This window comes from Lotus japonicus, chromosome 4 (genome assembly GCF_012489685.1).
Source record: "Lotus japonicus ecotype B-129 chromosome 4, LjGifu_v1.2".
Classification (NCBI taxonomy): domain Eukaryota; kingdom Viridiplantae; phylum Streptophyta; class Magnoliopsida; order Fabales; family Fabaceae; genus Lotus; species Lotus japonicus.
In genome coordinates this window covers 78,530,400-78,546,852 of record NC_080044.1, presented here as the reverse complement: position 1 = coordinate 78,546,852, position 16,453 = coordinate 78,530,400, and the positions used below count along the sequence as shown (strand labels likewise).

The window sequence follows — 16,453 nt, the reverse complement described above, 5'->3', positions numbered from 1 at the left end:
GTGACATCGTACAAGCCGAGAATATAGAAACATCAAACGTGGTAAGTGTGGTTTCCAAAAAGGGAATGGAAGAAGATACATATTGTAGTGCAAAAAATGGGAACGTGTTTAGTAGTAATTACGTGTTGCAAGTTGGTGTGGAATATGGTGGCACCGCCATTGGTTTGGTCCACGTTGATTGACCTGAGTTGGTAAACGTGTACGTATAAGATTGCATGGGGATCATGGTTTGATGTGGACAACAGATTTTATTGGACCTGAAATCAGGCCCAACAAGAGCCCGGCACGTGACTCATAGGGATCTGATTCACAATAATATTCTATTCTATTATTGGGTCCATATCCATTATTCTGTAATATTCTATTTTATTCTGATCTATTGCATGTCACGTCACGTCGCATATCTCTTTCTCAAATTTTCTTCTTCCATCTTCTTTTATATAGATTTTTTCGACTCTTGCATAGAGGAGGTAATGTGTTTGATATTTTCTTTTTAAAAAGATTTGTTAACCACCATATTTTTGGAGACATCTGCTATTTGTTTTAAGTGTCATGGTGCCGTAAAAAATTCAGTGATAGACGAATCAGAACTTTTTTTAGGTTGTTTAGTTGAGAGGAGTTGTATACTATTCTCTATCCGGGCCCAAGCAATGAGCCCATGGGAAGCAAATCAAGCAATAGAAAAAGCTCAAGCTCCTCAAGTGGTACTATTTAGTATGGAAAATAATACTTTGAAACTTGAATTTCACTTCACACCTAGAGTTTGATAGAAATAGAAGATAGATAAGTGAGACATTATGTGTGATATGACAAAAAATGGGAGAGATATTACAGATGAAGATCGTAATAGAGAAAACAAAATGCTCTCTTAACTCTATGAAAGCTACACTTTTTAAAAGACTAATAATGTCAAGATAAAGTTATAAAGGGAAAGGTGCTGGCAAACAAATCTCCAAGTGTATTATGATAGATCCTTGGTCTTGAGAGTAAAGACCTAAACCACAGAGTCACTAGTTATCATGATGCTACTGTAGCATTTATTACATAATATAAATGGCTCACCAATTCAACCAATGATTCTTTACTTTGACCGAGTCAAATCACCAAACAAGATTACCAACAATGAGTAGCCTCATGCTGAATGATGTGGCTGTAAAAATATCTTGGTCAAAGACCCCAAAAGTAACAGTCTATTTATCTGGACTCCAATTTTCAGGTAGTGTAGTCTGCCAGAACAAGGGAGAGTCCAGATCAATCAACTCCAAGAAGTCCAAGTCACCAAACCCTGAAACATCACCTGTAGTGGCCATTCCATTTGTGCCACACTCAACATTCTGGACAGAGGAGAAACCAGCAGCATCCCAGGAATCCAGGTTTCCCAGGTCCTCGAAAAAGTCAATTGAAGGTGCACCTTCAGTAATATTTTCCTGAACAAGATTATCAATCTCTCGTTAGTGAAAAGTATCCTAATACATAAATAAGAGTATTGCAACAAACATGTTATAAGATAAATAGTCTTTCCACACAGATAAAACAACATCATATCATTGGTTTTTTTAAACTAGAGGACTATTCTTCATACGACCAGATCTCCTTTTCAGTGTTTCTATGGGTCTTCTCCATATGTCCACAAACCCTCTAAAATGAGACTTTACTATATTCTCTACTAAAGAAATTGCCCCAACTTCCTGTCTAATGAAGAACACTACCACGGTTATGGAAATGAGATGGTGTGGGATTACGAGTTTATAGAGATGCAGAGACTGGTTTGGGCAATAATGCTGGCAGTGGCGGCTTGCGATTGATGACAGTGTAGCTTGGTTGTGAATGATCATTTTAATTCTACACTATTGAACAAAAACAGATAGTTCAGATCTTTTACATGACATGGGCATGTTAAAATGGCATGAGAGGATTGCTCTCCTTGAATCCTACTAAACTTATGCGTATATTTCTTCCATGAACTAAGCACCAGACTTAACCCGAAATAGCAAAGAGGAGCTACAAAGAGAACAATACCATTTAACAAAAGGCCCCTTATACCCTTGAAGTTATACATCAAGCTCCAACCCATTTTGAAAGAAGTATATAACAAAATACAACAAAAAAACAAAACATGAGAAAGTAGAAAAGATAGAAAAGGAAGCAAGCCATTGCCTGATGCACAGCATATCGAGTAACATATGAATCTATTAACTTCTCAACTATCAAGACGTCTAGTATTAGCCAAAATTCGTAATGCAAACTCAAACATACGTGATCACAATCATGTAGTAAAATGGCGTTATAATTTATGAAAAGGTGCAAACCGCAGGGGTAGATAAAGGCATAGAATTAAAAAAATTCGGGAACACATAAACATTACAAAGATAGAAAAACAAACGTCACAGCATTTTCCAGAAGAAAGTATAGGCAGGACGAAGAAAAAGAAATAGGAAGCAAACCTCAGGCAATGTGTCTTCTTTGAAAATGTCAAGCATTGATAAAATATCTTCATCACTGTTAACAGCTTGGTTGCTTGGAGGTGAAGGAATTTCCAGGCCAGGAGAAGGCATCATTCCCGTTAGACATGATGTGGATGTTGACCCAGTACATCCACCAGCAAGGAGATATTGGTCATTTGGAACAGAAGTATTAGATGTTATAGACGAAATGGGAATTGGTGCAGATGAATCAACATAAGGTATTCCAATTTCTTCATCATTCCAGTCTTCCTCATTAAATGGTCTCCCATATTGTGCACCATTCCTGGGTCCAGGACCTTCCTTTTGGAATACCTTACAGATCACATAGGAATCCTGCCATCAAACACACCATGAGAAGTACGTAAAATTAAAATAAAATCCACACAAAACATTAATAAAAAATTCAATAGTTGATATGAAGAAGGTTAAAAGGGCATTCAAAAACTAATTAGGATCATCTTGATTTTGTAAAATTATTTTGTTAGAAATCAGGGGTGAATAAAATTCATAAGAGTAGTGTTTTCTGGATAGTTCTGATTAAAACCCTTTAAGATGAATAACAGAATAATTACTTAAAGGGTATCATTTTTATACTGTTTTAATAAAAAATTATCAGATATGTAAAGGGATAAGAAGTCAAAACATTGATGAGTAAAAACTAACTTGAAAACTCTAGCAAAAATAACAAATCTTGCTTTTGCCCAAATCCCAATTTAAATATAAAATCAGGTTAGACTTAAAAGTAAGAATGCAAAGTAGAACCAAACAACATGGAAAATAAACAAAATCCTGTTTTGAGAGCTGCAAATCCCTGTTTTGACGGAGTCCACTGCAGAACCAAACATGCAATAGTCACATACAAACAACAATTCTCTTTATGGGTGTAAGGAAAAACAATAAACACCAGAATTCTTATTTGATTCATAGCAATAAAGCAAGTGGTTGCATAATAAAAGCCACATCAACATGCATTAAACATTCATATATTACCATTTACAGAGAAATAGATTAAAACAGCAGCTAGAGTAATAGACATCCTATCCTTTACTACATTCGCAATCAAAAGCACATGTCCTACAAATTTTCATACAGACGGCAGTTCAAAACTAAATGATACATATATCATTATAAGAAACAAATGGATACCTGAGCAATTCCTTTGTCAGCTAAGTCCTTATCTTCAAGCCTATACTCATGCATAACCCAATTTGTTCTATCCCCACGAGGTGCTTTCCCCGTGTGAAATATCAGGGTTTTTCTCATGCCCACAACTTGATTATTATGTAGAACAGCTCTATCCTTCCCAGTAACTTTCCAAAACCCAATCTCCGTAGCCCGATTCATCCTGGCCCCACTGCCATATTTCTTCTCCGTCGGGGAGAAGAAATACCATTCCAAATCCCCAGTTCTCAAACAAGACTTATCTAAACAAAGGAAACAAAAAAAACCCTAATTAGTAACAAAATCAAAAAATAGAAACACACACAATCACAATCACACAGTACTCAAATAAACTTATCTAGATTACCAGGAAGATCCCAGGGAGCATGCTTGTAGACATTAACTTCAGCAATAACATCATGAGGGAGCTTTCTCCCCATGACTTTCCTCTTCAGATAGAATTTCACTAACTCAACATCCATGGGATGAAACCGAAACCCCGGAACCAATTTCATTTTCGGGAAAACAAGCAATCGAACAATCAAACAAACACAGTACAATTTTGCCTTTTCTCAATCTCAATGAAAACGATTATTACTTCGAATGAAACGAAATGGAAACAGAAATTCAAGAACTGCGATCAGAAAGAGAGAGGGGGGAAAAGAGAGAGAGAAATGAAACCGGAGTGAGAGGGGAGTATCAAGTGACGTGCCGGAACAAGATTTTGGAGGGACACCAAAGCCTTCTTCCGCGGTTCATGAAGCAGGTGCGGCAGCCAACGATGAAGGAGGATTGAATTTTGGTGAGGTAAACAGACATCGGCGCGGTGGAGAAACCCTAGATCGGAGATTGAAGAAACGAACGAGGAAACCACACTCTCTCTTTCTCACTCTAGCATAGAAGATGATTACGCGAAGAAGGATTGAAGTGAAGAGAAGGGTTTATATCAGGGTTTAGGGGAACGCGTAAAAGAAAATTGGGCCTAAACAATAAAATAAAATTGTAAAAAATTTATAAGTTTGAATGAGAAATTTATAAGTTCCCAAATATAACTTGTCTATAATAAAATCTATTTTAGATTTTGTCAATTTTTATGTATTTGCCTTCTTGACTCAAATGGTAAATTTTCAATGAGAAAAGATTGCATGGACAATAAATTCTAATACAATTGGTAGATAACTAAGCTTTTTAAGCATTTAGCTCGGAGATAGAATCTTAGCGTTGTATATAAAATGTAATTTATTGGGAGAGATTTACCCACTTAATATTAGAATTTGGGAGGCTCAACTTTAGACCAAAAGTTAATTTAGATGAGAAACGTGAGATTTGCAGATGTAAGTGGCTCATATATGAATATGTTCTTCAATAAACGATTTAGAATAAGCACGATACCCTGTTATAATTTAAGAGATCTAATTTTACTCTAAAAGCTAGCTTAGAAGCTGTGAGAATTGACTTTTCATATATAAAGGTTATTTTGAATCATATCTCAAGTCAATGTGATACTTCATGTTCATGTAATTATAGGGTCTCAAGGAAATTAGATGAAATTAATATCAGTTCATGAAGATTTCATAGTTCAAAACTCAATCGGTTGAAGATTTCATAGACCATCAACAATCACACTTCAAAACTCAATCTCAAAAACAATAAAAAAACCTAGGATCCAAAGATCTACAACCGATTGATGTTAGTTATTTAAATCTAGTGATTGTCTCATGGTCATGGATATCATTTTCCTTACATCAACACTAAATGCAAATACAAATTCAAACAGATTCAATCAACATGAATTGAAAACAGATTCAAATCGAAAGTGAAGAAATTCTTTCACCCCACACTAAATTATGTTTATCCAGACTGTGCACATCTCTGTCTACGGTTATTTAGTGTATTTTTAACCTTCTAATTTGAATATTTGACTCTACTCTTTGATGATAGTTTTCATTTGATTTTATTTGGATCCTTATGTTATTCTCTATAGACACTACCAAAAATATGAAAAACTTCATATGATGAATTGTAGTTTTTACTAAGTTATAGATCAATCCAAGTATCAGCCTGAGCATAAAAGTTGTAGATCTTTCTCTTATCAAGTGCATCACCAATTTAATGCAAGAATTTCTTGTTGCCAACTTCCAGATTAGCCTGGGTTCCATGCACAATATAAAACAAATTCCCAGGAAATGTGAAAACTGTGATCCAGAAACAATGCCACCAAACCTTCACTACTTTACATGATTGATATAAAGGTGAAATAAATTTCACCTTGAATCAGATACAATAAGTCAAGTCAAATCACACATCATTGAAGAATATTGATCACAATTTTTCAAAGTCTATTGAAGGAAGGATCAAACTCATCGAAGATAGACACCATTGAACAGCTGAGAAAAGGAAAAAGTTACAGAGCAGTTCCACAATACTGAAGGTATGTCCATGATTTCCCACATACAGGTCATTCAAATTCTACTAGTCCAGTATCCGCTCAACACTTTAAACACACCCCAATACTGTAGATGAATCAGTCACTCCCATCTCAACATCCAATTTTTGGTCTGTCCCGTTAAAAATCACTGTACACTCTGCGTTATCTCTCAGCATTTAGGAGGCCAATGCAGCTTCTCCAACCAGCAGAGCTTCTTCATTCACATAAATGAGGGAGGGAAAGAAATAAAATAGACCTGGCTACAGAAATTTAGCCCGGTTTATGTCGACATTTTTTGGCAAGTTAGAATCTGCCATCTGTTGGGAGATAAGGGGCAGCATGCTGCCACCTACGAAATCTCCCCACCCTCTAAAGCCACTATCCACATTGAACCAACCACTCCCACTAGTAACTTAAAATGCAATCGTTATTGATGAGCATTCACTAGGCAAGCTTGGCCAAAAGGGAACAAGCAAGAGATCACCACTGACAAATCACAATATTCCATTCAAAACCTTCTGATAATAGTCATACTGCCGAGTCCTCCAAGCATCCAGGCTACTGCTGATAAGCGAAAGCACCAAGGAGACACATTGCTGCAAAAAATAAAAAAAGAATACAGTAATGTAACAATCACAAAAACAAGTTGCAATTAAAAAGGTAGACATTATTAATCTTGAAACCTCTTCTGTTAAACTGAGATGGAATCGCTTTCGCAAGTTTTGTATCGTCCGTGTACCACCATTAAAGCATGGGAAATCTGAATCCTGATATCAACATTGCCAAAACAAGGAAAATGTGAAGGGGAAAATCCACAGCAATGATGGGGGAATATTTCCTTATCCACACACATGCAGCAAAAACAGTGTGCAGCACACACTAGTACATGTACAGTTGAGAATCAAGACTGTCAAAAGATCAATTAAAATAAAAGTGAAACATGGAATCATTTTTCTAGCTGAGGCTGTGTCGAAGTTTACAAGTACTGCAGGATTTAATTTTATAATGAGATATTTTTCAGTCATTAGACAGTCAGCAAGGTTGTTTGAAAAGGCATAATCACGGCCACCCATTGTCCTGTTTCTAGAAACTGGAAGTACAAATCAAGACCTGACACAATGAAAATGGGCAGAATACAATATTAGATGCCCATGGAACCACAGGAAGCTATTGATCATATTACCTGCAACATCTCAACGAGAAGAATAATACGCTCAGCATGCTTGCGGCAAGTAAGGAAGCCTTGAATGCATAAAACCTGGATTACAGGGACAAAGGAACATGGCAAATTTAGACCTAACAATAGCATATACCATCTGCAATCTCTCAAGGAAAAATTAGATAGACTTTTTATCAGCACCTTAAAATAATCAAAGAACTCGCTCGGAACACCCTCAGCATCAGAATCCATAACCTAGCATAATCACATAGTTGTGAGCACCGTGTAGAGAAAATCTAATGCCTGATGAAATGGACGTCGGAAAATAGGGAAAATAATAAATAAATAAAAAATCCCAGTTTTACCTCAAGAAGCTCACGTGTTAATTTGAAAGGTGCACTTTCAAAATTAACACCACCAGGTGAATTGGAAAGCATAAAGCCAAAATCAATGTGTATGATATGACCTTCTTCATCCAATAGGAGGTTCCCATTATGCCTATCCTTCACCTGGATGACAAGAAAGGGAAAAGAGGAGCGGGAAAAACGCAAAACATTCAATAACAATAAACAGGAACAGCTAAATGTTATCATTCAAATTGTCAAATGGGTAAAGCGCAATTAATAAAAAGTTCCGCACCTGTAGAAAGTAGCACACCAGGGAATATCCTGCCATACTCTCAACAAAGTTCCTCTAAAGCAAAGAAAGTGAACAAGTTATTAAATTGTATATAATAGTGGAACAAATGCCCAATGAAGAAGTTCTTGAAAATCATAAGATGAACAAGTTCTAGAATAAATCAGTTGTATCTACATATCTCTAAATTACCTGGGCAAGTTTAAAACTTGGAGAATTTTCTTCATACTTAGCATTGAAGAATTCACGTAAACTTGAGATGTTGGGATATCTACTTTTGATAGAATGTAGAGAAGCCTATAAAGCATTAACACTTTTAATAACAAAGACATAAACTTTATAGTTTAATACATTTGAAAATTTTTAGCACAGAATTACCGTATCTGGAATTGTTTCAATTAAAGCTGTATACGAAGAAGTACACAAAACTTCATAAGGGCGCAGCCAGAGAGGTAGACCAGCCTCTTGGAAAATATCTAGAATCAAAACCAGTAATTTTAAGCAATATGTAATGAAACACAGGCAACTGTTTGCAATCGAATTTAAAGTCATCCTTTGTTCAATTAAACTTGTTTATTAGATAATTTTGTTCATGCTTTGGTACATACTGTTGAATCTGATAATATAGATGTAAAAAGATATCAAAACTATATCTATCTAAATCTAAAAGATACTAATCTATAATAGAAACTTATATTTGAACCATATCTCTATTACTAAACTAAATCTTAATAATATTCAACACATACTTCCACTTCGAATTACAACAATCAGTTGAAAAATGGGTAAATTCTGAATAGGAAAGAGGAGAAGGGGGGGAGGGGGGGGTACAAAAGGTATGAAAGACAGCTTACCGTAGAAGTGAGAAATAAGTTGAACAGCCAGATGCTCCTGCCTGCAATCATCACCACTTTTAACAATAACCTATGTGGAACAAGGGAAAATTGCATCATCATGTGCAAAAATTTGAGATATAAAGCACATACTCGGAAACAGAAAACGCAAACAACTATAATTAATATGGAATAAAGCCAAATTGATAGAATCATATTAATCAAATTTTAAAAAATGACAAAGCTTTTGACAAAAAGTGAAAATATTGTCTTGAATCTATTATGCGAATTTTGCCATGATATTTGACATTCGGATCTCCCTACATAAAATCTAGCAGCATACAAAAAATTACGGAATTATCTCATTAATAGTCTTAGAATTTGGATTAGGCCTAACTCTACCCAAAAGCTAGCTCAATGTGAGGATTGTTCGACCCTTAATAAGAACATATTTAGTCATATCTCTAGTAATGTGGGACCTAAATACACTCCCCTCACATCCAAGGCTGGACATCTAGAGCGTGAAGTTTGCATGGTTGGACATGCAAGTTGTTGGGTGAAGACACATAAATGGTTTTATAATATATCTATAACAAGTAGCAAAGTACAGAAAAACTGAAGCCCTTTCTATAAAGCAAGTGAAAAATATTTTGACTTTTACTGCAATTTTGCCCTGCCCATAAGGCCATAACCCAATGCACAAAACTTCAGGTAAGAAAAAGTATGATGAGTAATAGTACAACTTCCCAACCCCACCAGAAATTTCAATATACATTTATAACATGATCTTGACTCTCTGAATCAATTTTCTAGATAGAAATTTGCAATGCAACAAATTGTAAGATTACATTTGAAGGCAAAATATAATTGAAATAAATCCTTGGTTGCGTTTTTCTGTTATGCACCAATGTCATCATATCTAAATATATATTGAGTTCATAACTTCATGATTTTCCAAACTATGTAAATGTCCACTTACAAAGCAAATTCATTTGCTTAAAAAATGCACTTACAGATCGCAAGTCCCAACCAGGTAATTTCCCATATATTGAAGCCTTGCATATCCTATCTTTCTTTGCCTCCCAAAGTTCACCAGACAATGCATCACTGGCTCTGGGAGTAATTCCATTAGCCTGTTGGGAGGAAACATATCATATATGACAACTGCATAATCCTTAAGTAAAACCAAACTTCAATACTTATGTTTTACCTTTGGTTGTGTCTCTGATGAATCTTGACCAGCACCTTTCAAAGGGAGTCCAATAGGTGCTTCCCCTTTTGCTGCTGCAGCCTAACAAAGGTTCAAAAGTTGACAATAGAAGTAAAATAGTCTTCCCTTTGAGGAACTATTTTTTACACATTAAATATACATTGAGGGGGAAATAAATGAGCAGTGCTTATTCAATCCTTTTGTTTAGCTTCACAAAAACATAGTCGAGCATATTTGATTACTAAGAAAAATGTGATTCCTATATTTTAACTAATTTCTACGCCCATAATGAAGGGCGGGTAGCCGGGTATCATTTTTCCCTTGATATGGTAATGATATTTTATGGGTGTTAAGTAATAAAATATAAAATATATATAACATTAACTTTCACTCCTACTACTTCCTCTCACCATTTGAATTTTGAAAAATTCCTGTAAATAGTAAATGCTAACCAAACATGTTTTCAAATTTTCTCAGAAATAGCATTCTAGACATAATATTCCTAAAGAATATCACTCCTGGGAATGCAATTGCGTATCTTGAAACAAATGCCTCTTAAGACTAAAAAAATACATCAGAAGAAGCTTACACAAAATAATGTGAATAGACACACCAATAGCAGTAAAAGAGCACTCAAAGGCTCACCTTTACTTCCTCCATTGCTACCATACTTGGAACGCGGCGGTGCTCCTTCTTCCGACGAGGTGCTTGGTCCTCAATATCTTCCATTCTAACCCCTGGATCAGCTGTCAACACAACTCGTACCCATTCCAAATCATTCCAGTCTTCTCTATAAATTGAAGCAGGATGCCGACTGCCGTTACATAGATCAGCCACTCCAGTTTTCCCTGACTGACCATTTATTTGTGTTTCCACAGAAAGATGCAGACTAACAAATTTGACTTTTGTCTCAGATACATGAGTCATTGCCTGGTCAATTGCTTGAGCAGTCGATCTGGACATCCTATCATTGCTATTACGGTACACCTCTTGTGCTGTCGACAATGGATAAGCCCAAGGGGGTGGTTTATGCAACAGAGCATCTCCATTTGCCAAAGGAATTCCACCTTGAGAAAGTTTCTGAGAACTGGATGTCTCCTTGGGATTACTATAACAAGCAATTTGCAAGGAGAGGAATATATCAAAAATATATTTTCAGCTTTAATAAGAATAACTTCGACTTTGCGCAATTCCAAGGAGTACTGTCAAAGTTATACCTTGGCATTTCACATCTCAAAACTTCTGTGCAGATCATGTAAGGTGCCTTCTCCCTAGAATTCAAGAGAACAGCTTCGTCCTCAGGTATATGAAGAACACGATACATGCCCTTTCCCAACGGAAAACAAACTCCTAGAAAAAAATAACAAGCAAGAAGATAAGTGAAATGTATTTATCATAATCAACAGAAAATGCAGTAGCTTAATCACCACACGTGAAAAGGACATATATTTCCTATAAAGAACTAAAAACAGCCAACAAATGCAATCGCATAATCGAAAAACTTCTCTGCAGATCCTCTTAAAAATAGATTGCCAGTAAGCACGGTAAAAGGGTAGTTCATAAACACTAACTCTAGACAGGTGAAAATCTGGATAACAAATGGCTGATGTCTACGAAATTCCATCATTTTTTCTATATAAAAAGTTCAGCAGCTTGACAACCACGCGTCCACGCCATTTATATATCCAAACAAAGGAGAAACATGTTAGTCTACAGAAAACCTGCTATTTGAGGTCCATATCATTTATTCTGTTATATATTAAAGGGAACAAGAAAATGCACATAAAAAAGCTCAGACTATGAACCAAGAAAGGTAATATTTGCTGTCAGTGAAAAATTTCAGACCACACTCTTTGAAAATAACATTTAACCTGCTCAGTTGAGAGTTGAAACATATGAAAAATATAGAGAAATCTATGTCTAAAATGAACACCAGACAAATAATATAAATAAAAGTTAAGAAGTACCTCCAGTGTTCTGAGCCTCTGTTACATGTAAATTGATCTCTGCAAGCGCCTATAAATACAAGAATAACAAAGATGTCAGAAACATTAGAATGAAAAAAGGTTCAAACAATAATGTAGAATACAAACACACTTATCTTTAACTATGTCAACAAGACGAAGAGAGTATGAATGAAAAATTTAAGAAAATAACCTCACAAAGAGCGTTTTTGCGATCTTCAACTGGAAATACATCCACTAACCCATATGATGTCTCACATAAAGACTGGACAAAGTCCAGTGAACCATGGTAAGCCCCTTTCCGGAACTGAGATGGATTAATTGGTAACGGGGGCTTTGTGCTTGATTTTTCAGTCTGCTGTTTTGGGGATCCGGGATGCTTCTGCCACAGTAATATTATAACCACCATTAAAGCATAAGAATACGAAGTGTGGGAAATTACCCTTTATCTACCATTAAAAAGTTTATATACAGTGCGTGAGGGGAGAGAGAGAGAGAGAGAGAACGGGAAAAAAAAAGAATGATTAATACTAGTAGTGCTCTTCTCTAACCTCAACTACAATCAGGGACATCAGAAATGCTATCATGCATTCATAATTTCATATAACATTTCCGATTGCATGTTATCATGCAAGGATTGAAAGCAATATATTATGCTTATACAATTATACCATCATTTATTTAAATTTTAAATTGATTTCTTAGGAAAAAAATGCAATACGTTTTTGTCTTAACTCTCAAATACCAAATATAACTAAACCTAAAGCTTAAACCCTTTTGGAGAAATCCCATGAACAGCACTTAATGCCCAGGCCTATATTTTAAATGTGCTTAAATACAAGTTTCATTTAAAAGAACAGGGGCAGCAAGAATTGAACCCCTATAACACTTGCATATTTTTGGAGGGGGGGGGGGGGGGGGGGGATTAAGTGCAGTAGCCAATCAAGTAGCAGTTACAAAACATTAACAATGTCAGAGTCTAAATGGACACTGTAAAATACACTTTCTATCCAAATGTCACATGAGGCAATTAAGCAATTTTTATGACTTAGATAGTAACTAGGTGTCTGTAAATACAGGTCCCATCCACACATTTTCAGTTTACATGCCTGATTCCACCACAATAATAAACCAAATCATTAAAAAGAATCAACATACCTCTTTCTGTCTCTTTGACCCCAATAGCTCTGAATCTTCAATTGAACGATCACGGTCCTTGAACAATTTACGAAAAAAATTCTCTGTACCTGGACTACTTTCAAATAAGCCACTATTATTACTGTTTTCATTGACCAGGCTACTTTTAGCATCTTCAGGGTGCACACGAAATAGTCTTTTGAACAAGGAAAACTCAGAAGGCTCTTCTTCCTCAATACTGGCAGTACCCTCTTCAATTTTATCATTTGTATTTTTCTTGTCCTCAAATTTATCCTTAAATAATTTCCGGAAAAATCCTTCCTTTTCATCCTCTTCAGCAGCTTTTGCACATTTTTCTTCAGAATTAGCAACATCTCTGCTATCATTCCTATCACTCCCATCCTTCCTATCTTCCAATTTCTCCCGGAAAAGCTTTCGGAAAAGTCCCTCTTTTTCTTCATCTTCCATTGTTTTAGTATCTGTCCTGTCTTCAGAGTCATTCTTGCTATCACGAAACAACCTTTTAAAGAACCCCTCCTTCTCTTCATCTTCCATTGTTTTAGTGTATGATCTATCTTCATTCTTGCTATCACGAAACAACTTCTTAAAAAATCCCTCAGAACTTGAGGTCACATCCTCATCTTCACCTTTATTGTCCCTTAAGAGTCTCCGGAAGAAGCCATCCTTTTCAGAGTCTTCCTCGTCACCTCTACTGTCCTTACTGTCTCTTAATAACCTTTTCAAGAAATTGTCTTTTTCAGGGTCCCCGTCATCTTTCTCAGATGATTTCCGAAAGTGAAATGCATCACGAATTTTTTGCCCCAGCTCTTCGTCACCTTTGCTATCTCTCAAAAGCCTCTTAAAAAAGCCATCCTTATCATCGTTATCTTTGTCCATTGACTTCCTAAAAAGAAAAGCATCTCTAACCTTTGGACTCGGCATAAACCTCTTAAACAACTTGTTCTCATCAGGAGACAGCGGGTTGCCGTCCCCTTGCAAATTGTTACCTGAGGAAGGTGAAAATGATAAAGACAGACTAGGCGGTGAGGATGTTAGTGACAACAAACGATTTTTCGACGAGAGCAACCTGTTTAAAACTTGGCTCTTGCCTCCAGGGCTTGGAGGTTCAGTTTGTGGCCGTATCAGAGGCGGCCACTCACCCATCAAAGTGGCGGCGGTCTGACACTTCTCCTGAATCCTACTAATCCCTTCATTATCATCAGAGTCCTCAAGCTCCGCCATCAAGAACCAATGCACCTTCAAAGCAATCTTCAGCGACTTTGCGCATATATCTATCACAAATTTATCCAACGACGGACTAGGCCTGTGTATCATCATGTAACATATCTGGAACAAATAACTCTCAAGCCCTTGCAACGGAAGAGTGTACATTCTATTACAGAGATAATCACGCACCCCTGCATGATCATGCTTATACAAGTAGCTAACAGCAATCCACTCACAGAAAAACGCCGAGTCAAAGAACCTGATGAGCCAACCATTTTCACTGGACTCACTGGTCAGGTTTGACCTTGACACGATTTCCCGCGGCTCATCAGCATAACCAATACTCAACCCTAGAAACCTCACCATCCTCAATCTCCCTTCGTCACCAAACGCACATCCTAATTTCAATCAGATCAAATTCAAAAAAACAACAAAACCATGCTAATTCTACACCTCCAACATAAACCCTATAAATCCCTTAAACCTTGGTCGAAAACCCTAATCCTCTCACAGAACGATGTCACCGATCTCGAAAATATCGAAATCGGGCACCAACTGCAGAATCCGAGAACCAATATATTGAGCAGAAACCCTTGGACCAGTCATGCAAATAAAACAACAGAGCAACAATTCACGCTTCGAATTTCCAGGTCGCCGGAAACTGAAGCTGAAGTTGAAGAAATTGGGGAAAATTTTCCTGAAAATCGAAACGGAAAACTGGAATTGGAGGAAATGAAAAATTGAAGGTACCGGAATAGCGTGAGCGCGATGAAAATGTGAACCTGGTTGTGCGAAGTGTGCGAGGGCGTGGAATTGAATCGGAGATGGTGGTGGTTCGAACGACGGCGGCTACCTGTGGTGGTAAAGGTGCGGTAGCGGTGGTCGTCGTTGGTTTTTTTTTTTTTCAGAGTGAAAGAGACGGCAAAGGTTTGGTCCAACTTCATTAAAATTGAATTTTAAAAAATATCAATGTTGCTAAGATGCGCCAAGCTGTAAGTTGCGCACTCAGAGGCGCGTGGGGACAACTTTATTTCACTAAACTTCGACTTATTCACATAATCACATTAATGGAACATCACATTATTGTAAAGTATTTAATTTAAATTTAAATGTTGAGTTTAATTACTATATGTAGGAATCCAAATCCATTTAGAATCTATCCATCTACCATACATAATTAAATTTAAATTTAAAAATATTTAAAGTAGAAATAGAGAGATGTGATTAAATGCATGTGTAAAACTCTTTATATTACCGATGCATTCAAATCAAATCCTAAATATTTTTAGTACCAAATTTCAAACTCAAATTTACATTTTTTCTACTCATTTTAATTTTTATTGTTTTGTTCTCTACTTTTTAAGTATAATTTTAGTTTCAATTCCCCTATTACAATATTTTAAGTTTTTGCAAATTATGCCCCTACTCTATTTTTTTCGACGTTTCTACCCTTCATGTTTTCAAACAGTGCACCGTCTACCCCTCCGTCGGTCAGGCTTTCTCAGGATAGATTCTTGAGTGGATTGGAGAGATGAAGAGGAGTATATGAAGTTGATGATGATCAAGGAAATGATATAAATTAAATTTGCTTTATGTATATATCAATTATGTATGTAACTAAACTGGTTAAATGCATGTTTTGCTACTTACAGGTTTTGAGTTTGAATCTCTCATGCCCTTTTTTCCAATTTCACTTATAATTTCCACGTGGCAGGTCCAAAAAATATAAAAAAAAAAGTCAAATCAGCTCATTTTGTTAGTTTTTTAACGTCTGACTGGCGGAGGGGTAGACGGTGCACTGTTTGAAAACATGAGGGGTGGAAACTAGGGGTGTTCATAACCGAACCAATCCAAACAAAACCGACAAACCGATCCAAAAAAACCGAAATCCAATCAAACCGAAAACCGAACGGATTGAAAATTGTAAAAACCGAAATTATTTATTGGATCGAATCGAATTTCGGATTTGATTTCTAAAACCGAACCAATCCAATCCAAACCGAACATTCACAAATATGTATACTTTTAGTTATACATATATCATTCTATTTACACTTACATAGTACATATTTATTGTATATATATTGATTATATCACACATTCTTATTTATAAAATTACGTTTTAATAAAAAAAGTTCAAGTAATTATTTGAACTATATACATGCATCAAAGTAAACAATTATAATCATAATTTAAAAATATGTTGACTATGTTATAATTTATGAATGTTATA

The 16,453-nt window shown here is 36.0% G+C and overlaps 2 protein-coding genes across 2 annotated transcripts; both read right to left on the bottom strand.

The window, feature by feature from the left end:
* Positions 1-938: 938 nt before the first annotated feature.
* LOC130711744 (NAC domain-containing protein 82-like) lies at positions 939-4,605 on the bottom strand. The gene is made up of 4 exons (XM_057561464.1): positions 3,994-4,605; positions 3,612-3,889; positions 2,445-2,798; positions 939-1,427 (listed from the first exon to the last, which is right to left on the bottom strand). The coding sequence occupies exons 1-4, from the start codon at positions 4,139-4,141 to the stop codon at positions 1,191-1,193; spliced, it is 1,017 nt and encodes a 338-aa protein (XP_057417447.1). The 5' UTR covers positions 4,142-4,605; the 3' UTR covers positions 939-1,190.
* Positions 4,606-5,838: 1,233 nt separating this feature from the next.
* Positions 5,839-15,164, bottom strand: LOC130714917 (phosphatidylinositol 4-kinase beta 2-like). Its single transcript, XM_057564898.1, has 17 exons — positions 15,003-15,164; positions 13,015-14,917; positions 12,050-12,238; positions 11,860-11,908; positions 11,110-11,242; positions 10,538-11,000; positions 9,893-9,973; positions 9,696-9,815; positions 8,704-8,773; positions 8,228-8,325; positions 8,042-8,146; positions 7,853-7,906; positions 7,579-7,722; positions 7,415-7,468; positions 7,238-7,312; positions 6,738-6,821; positions 5,839-6,650 (listed from the first exon to the last, which is right to left on the bottom strand). The coding sequence occupies exons 2-17, from the start codon at positions 14,584-14,586 to the stop codon at positions 6,549-6,551; spliced, it is 3,393 nt and encodes a 1,130-aa protein (XP_057420881.1). The 5' UTR covers positions 14,587-14,917; positions 15,003-15,164; the 3' UTR covers positions 5,839-6,548.
* Positions 15,165-16,453: the final 1,289 nt, after the last annotated feature.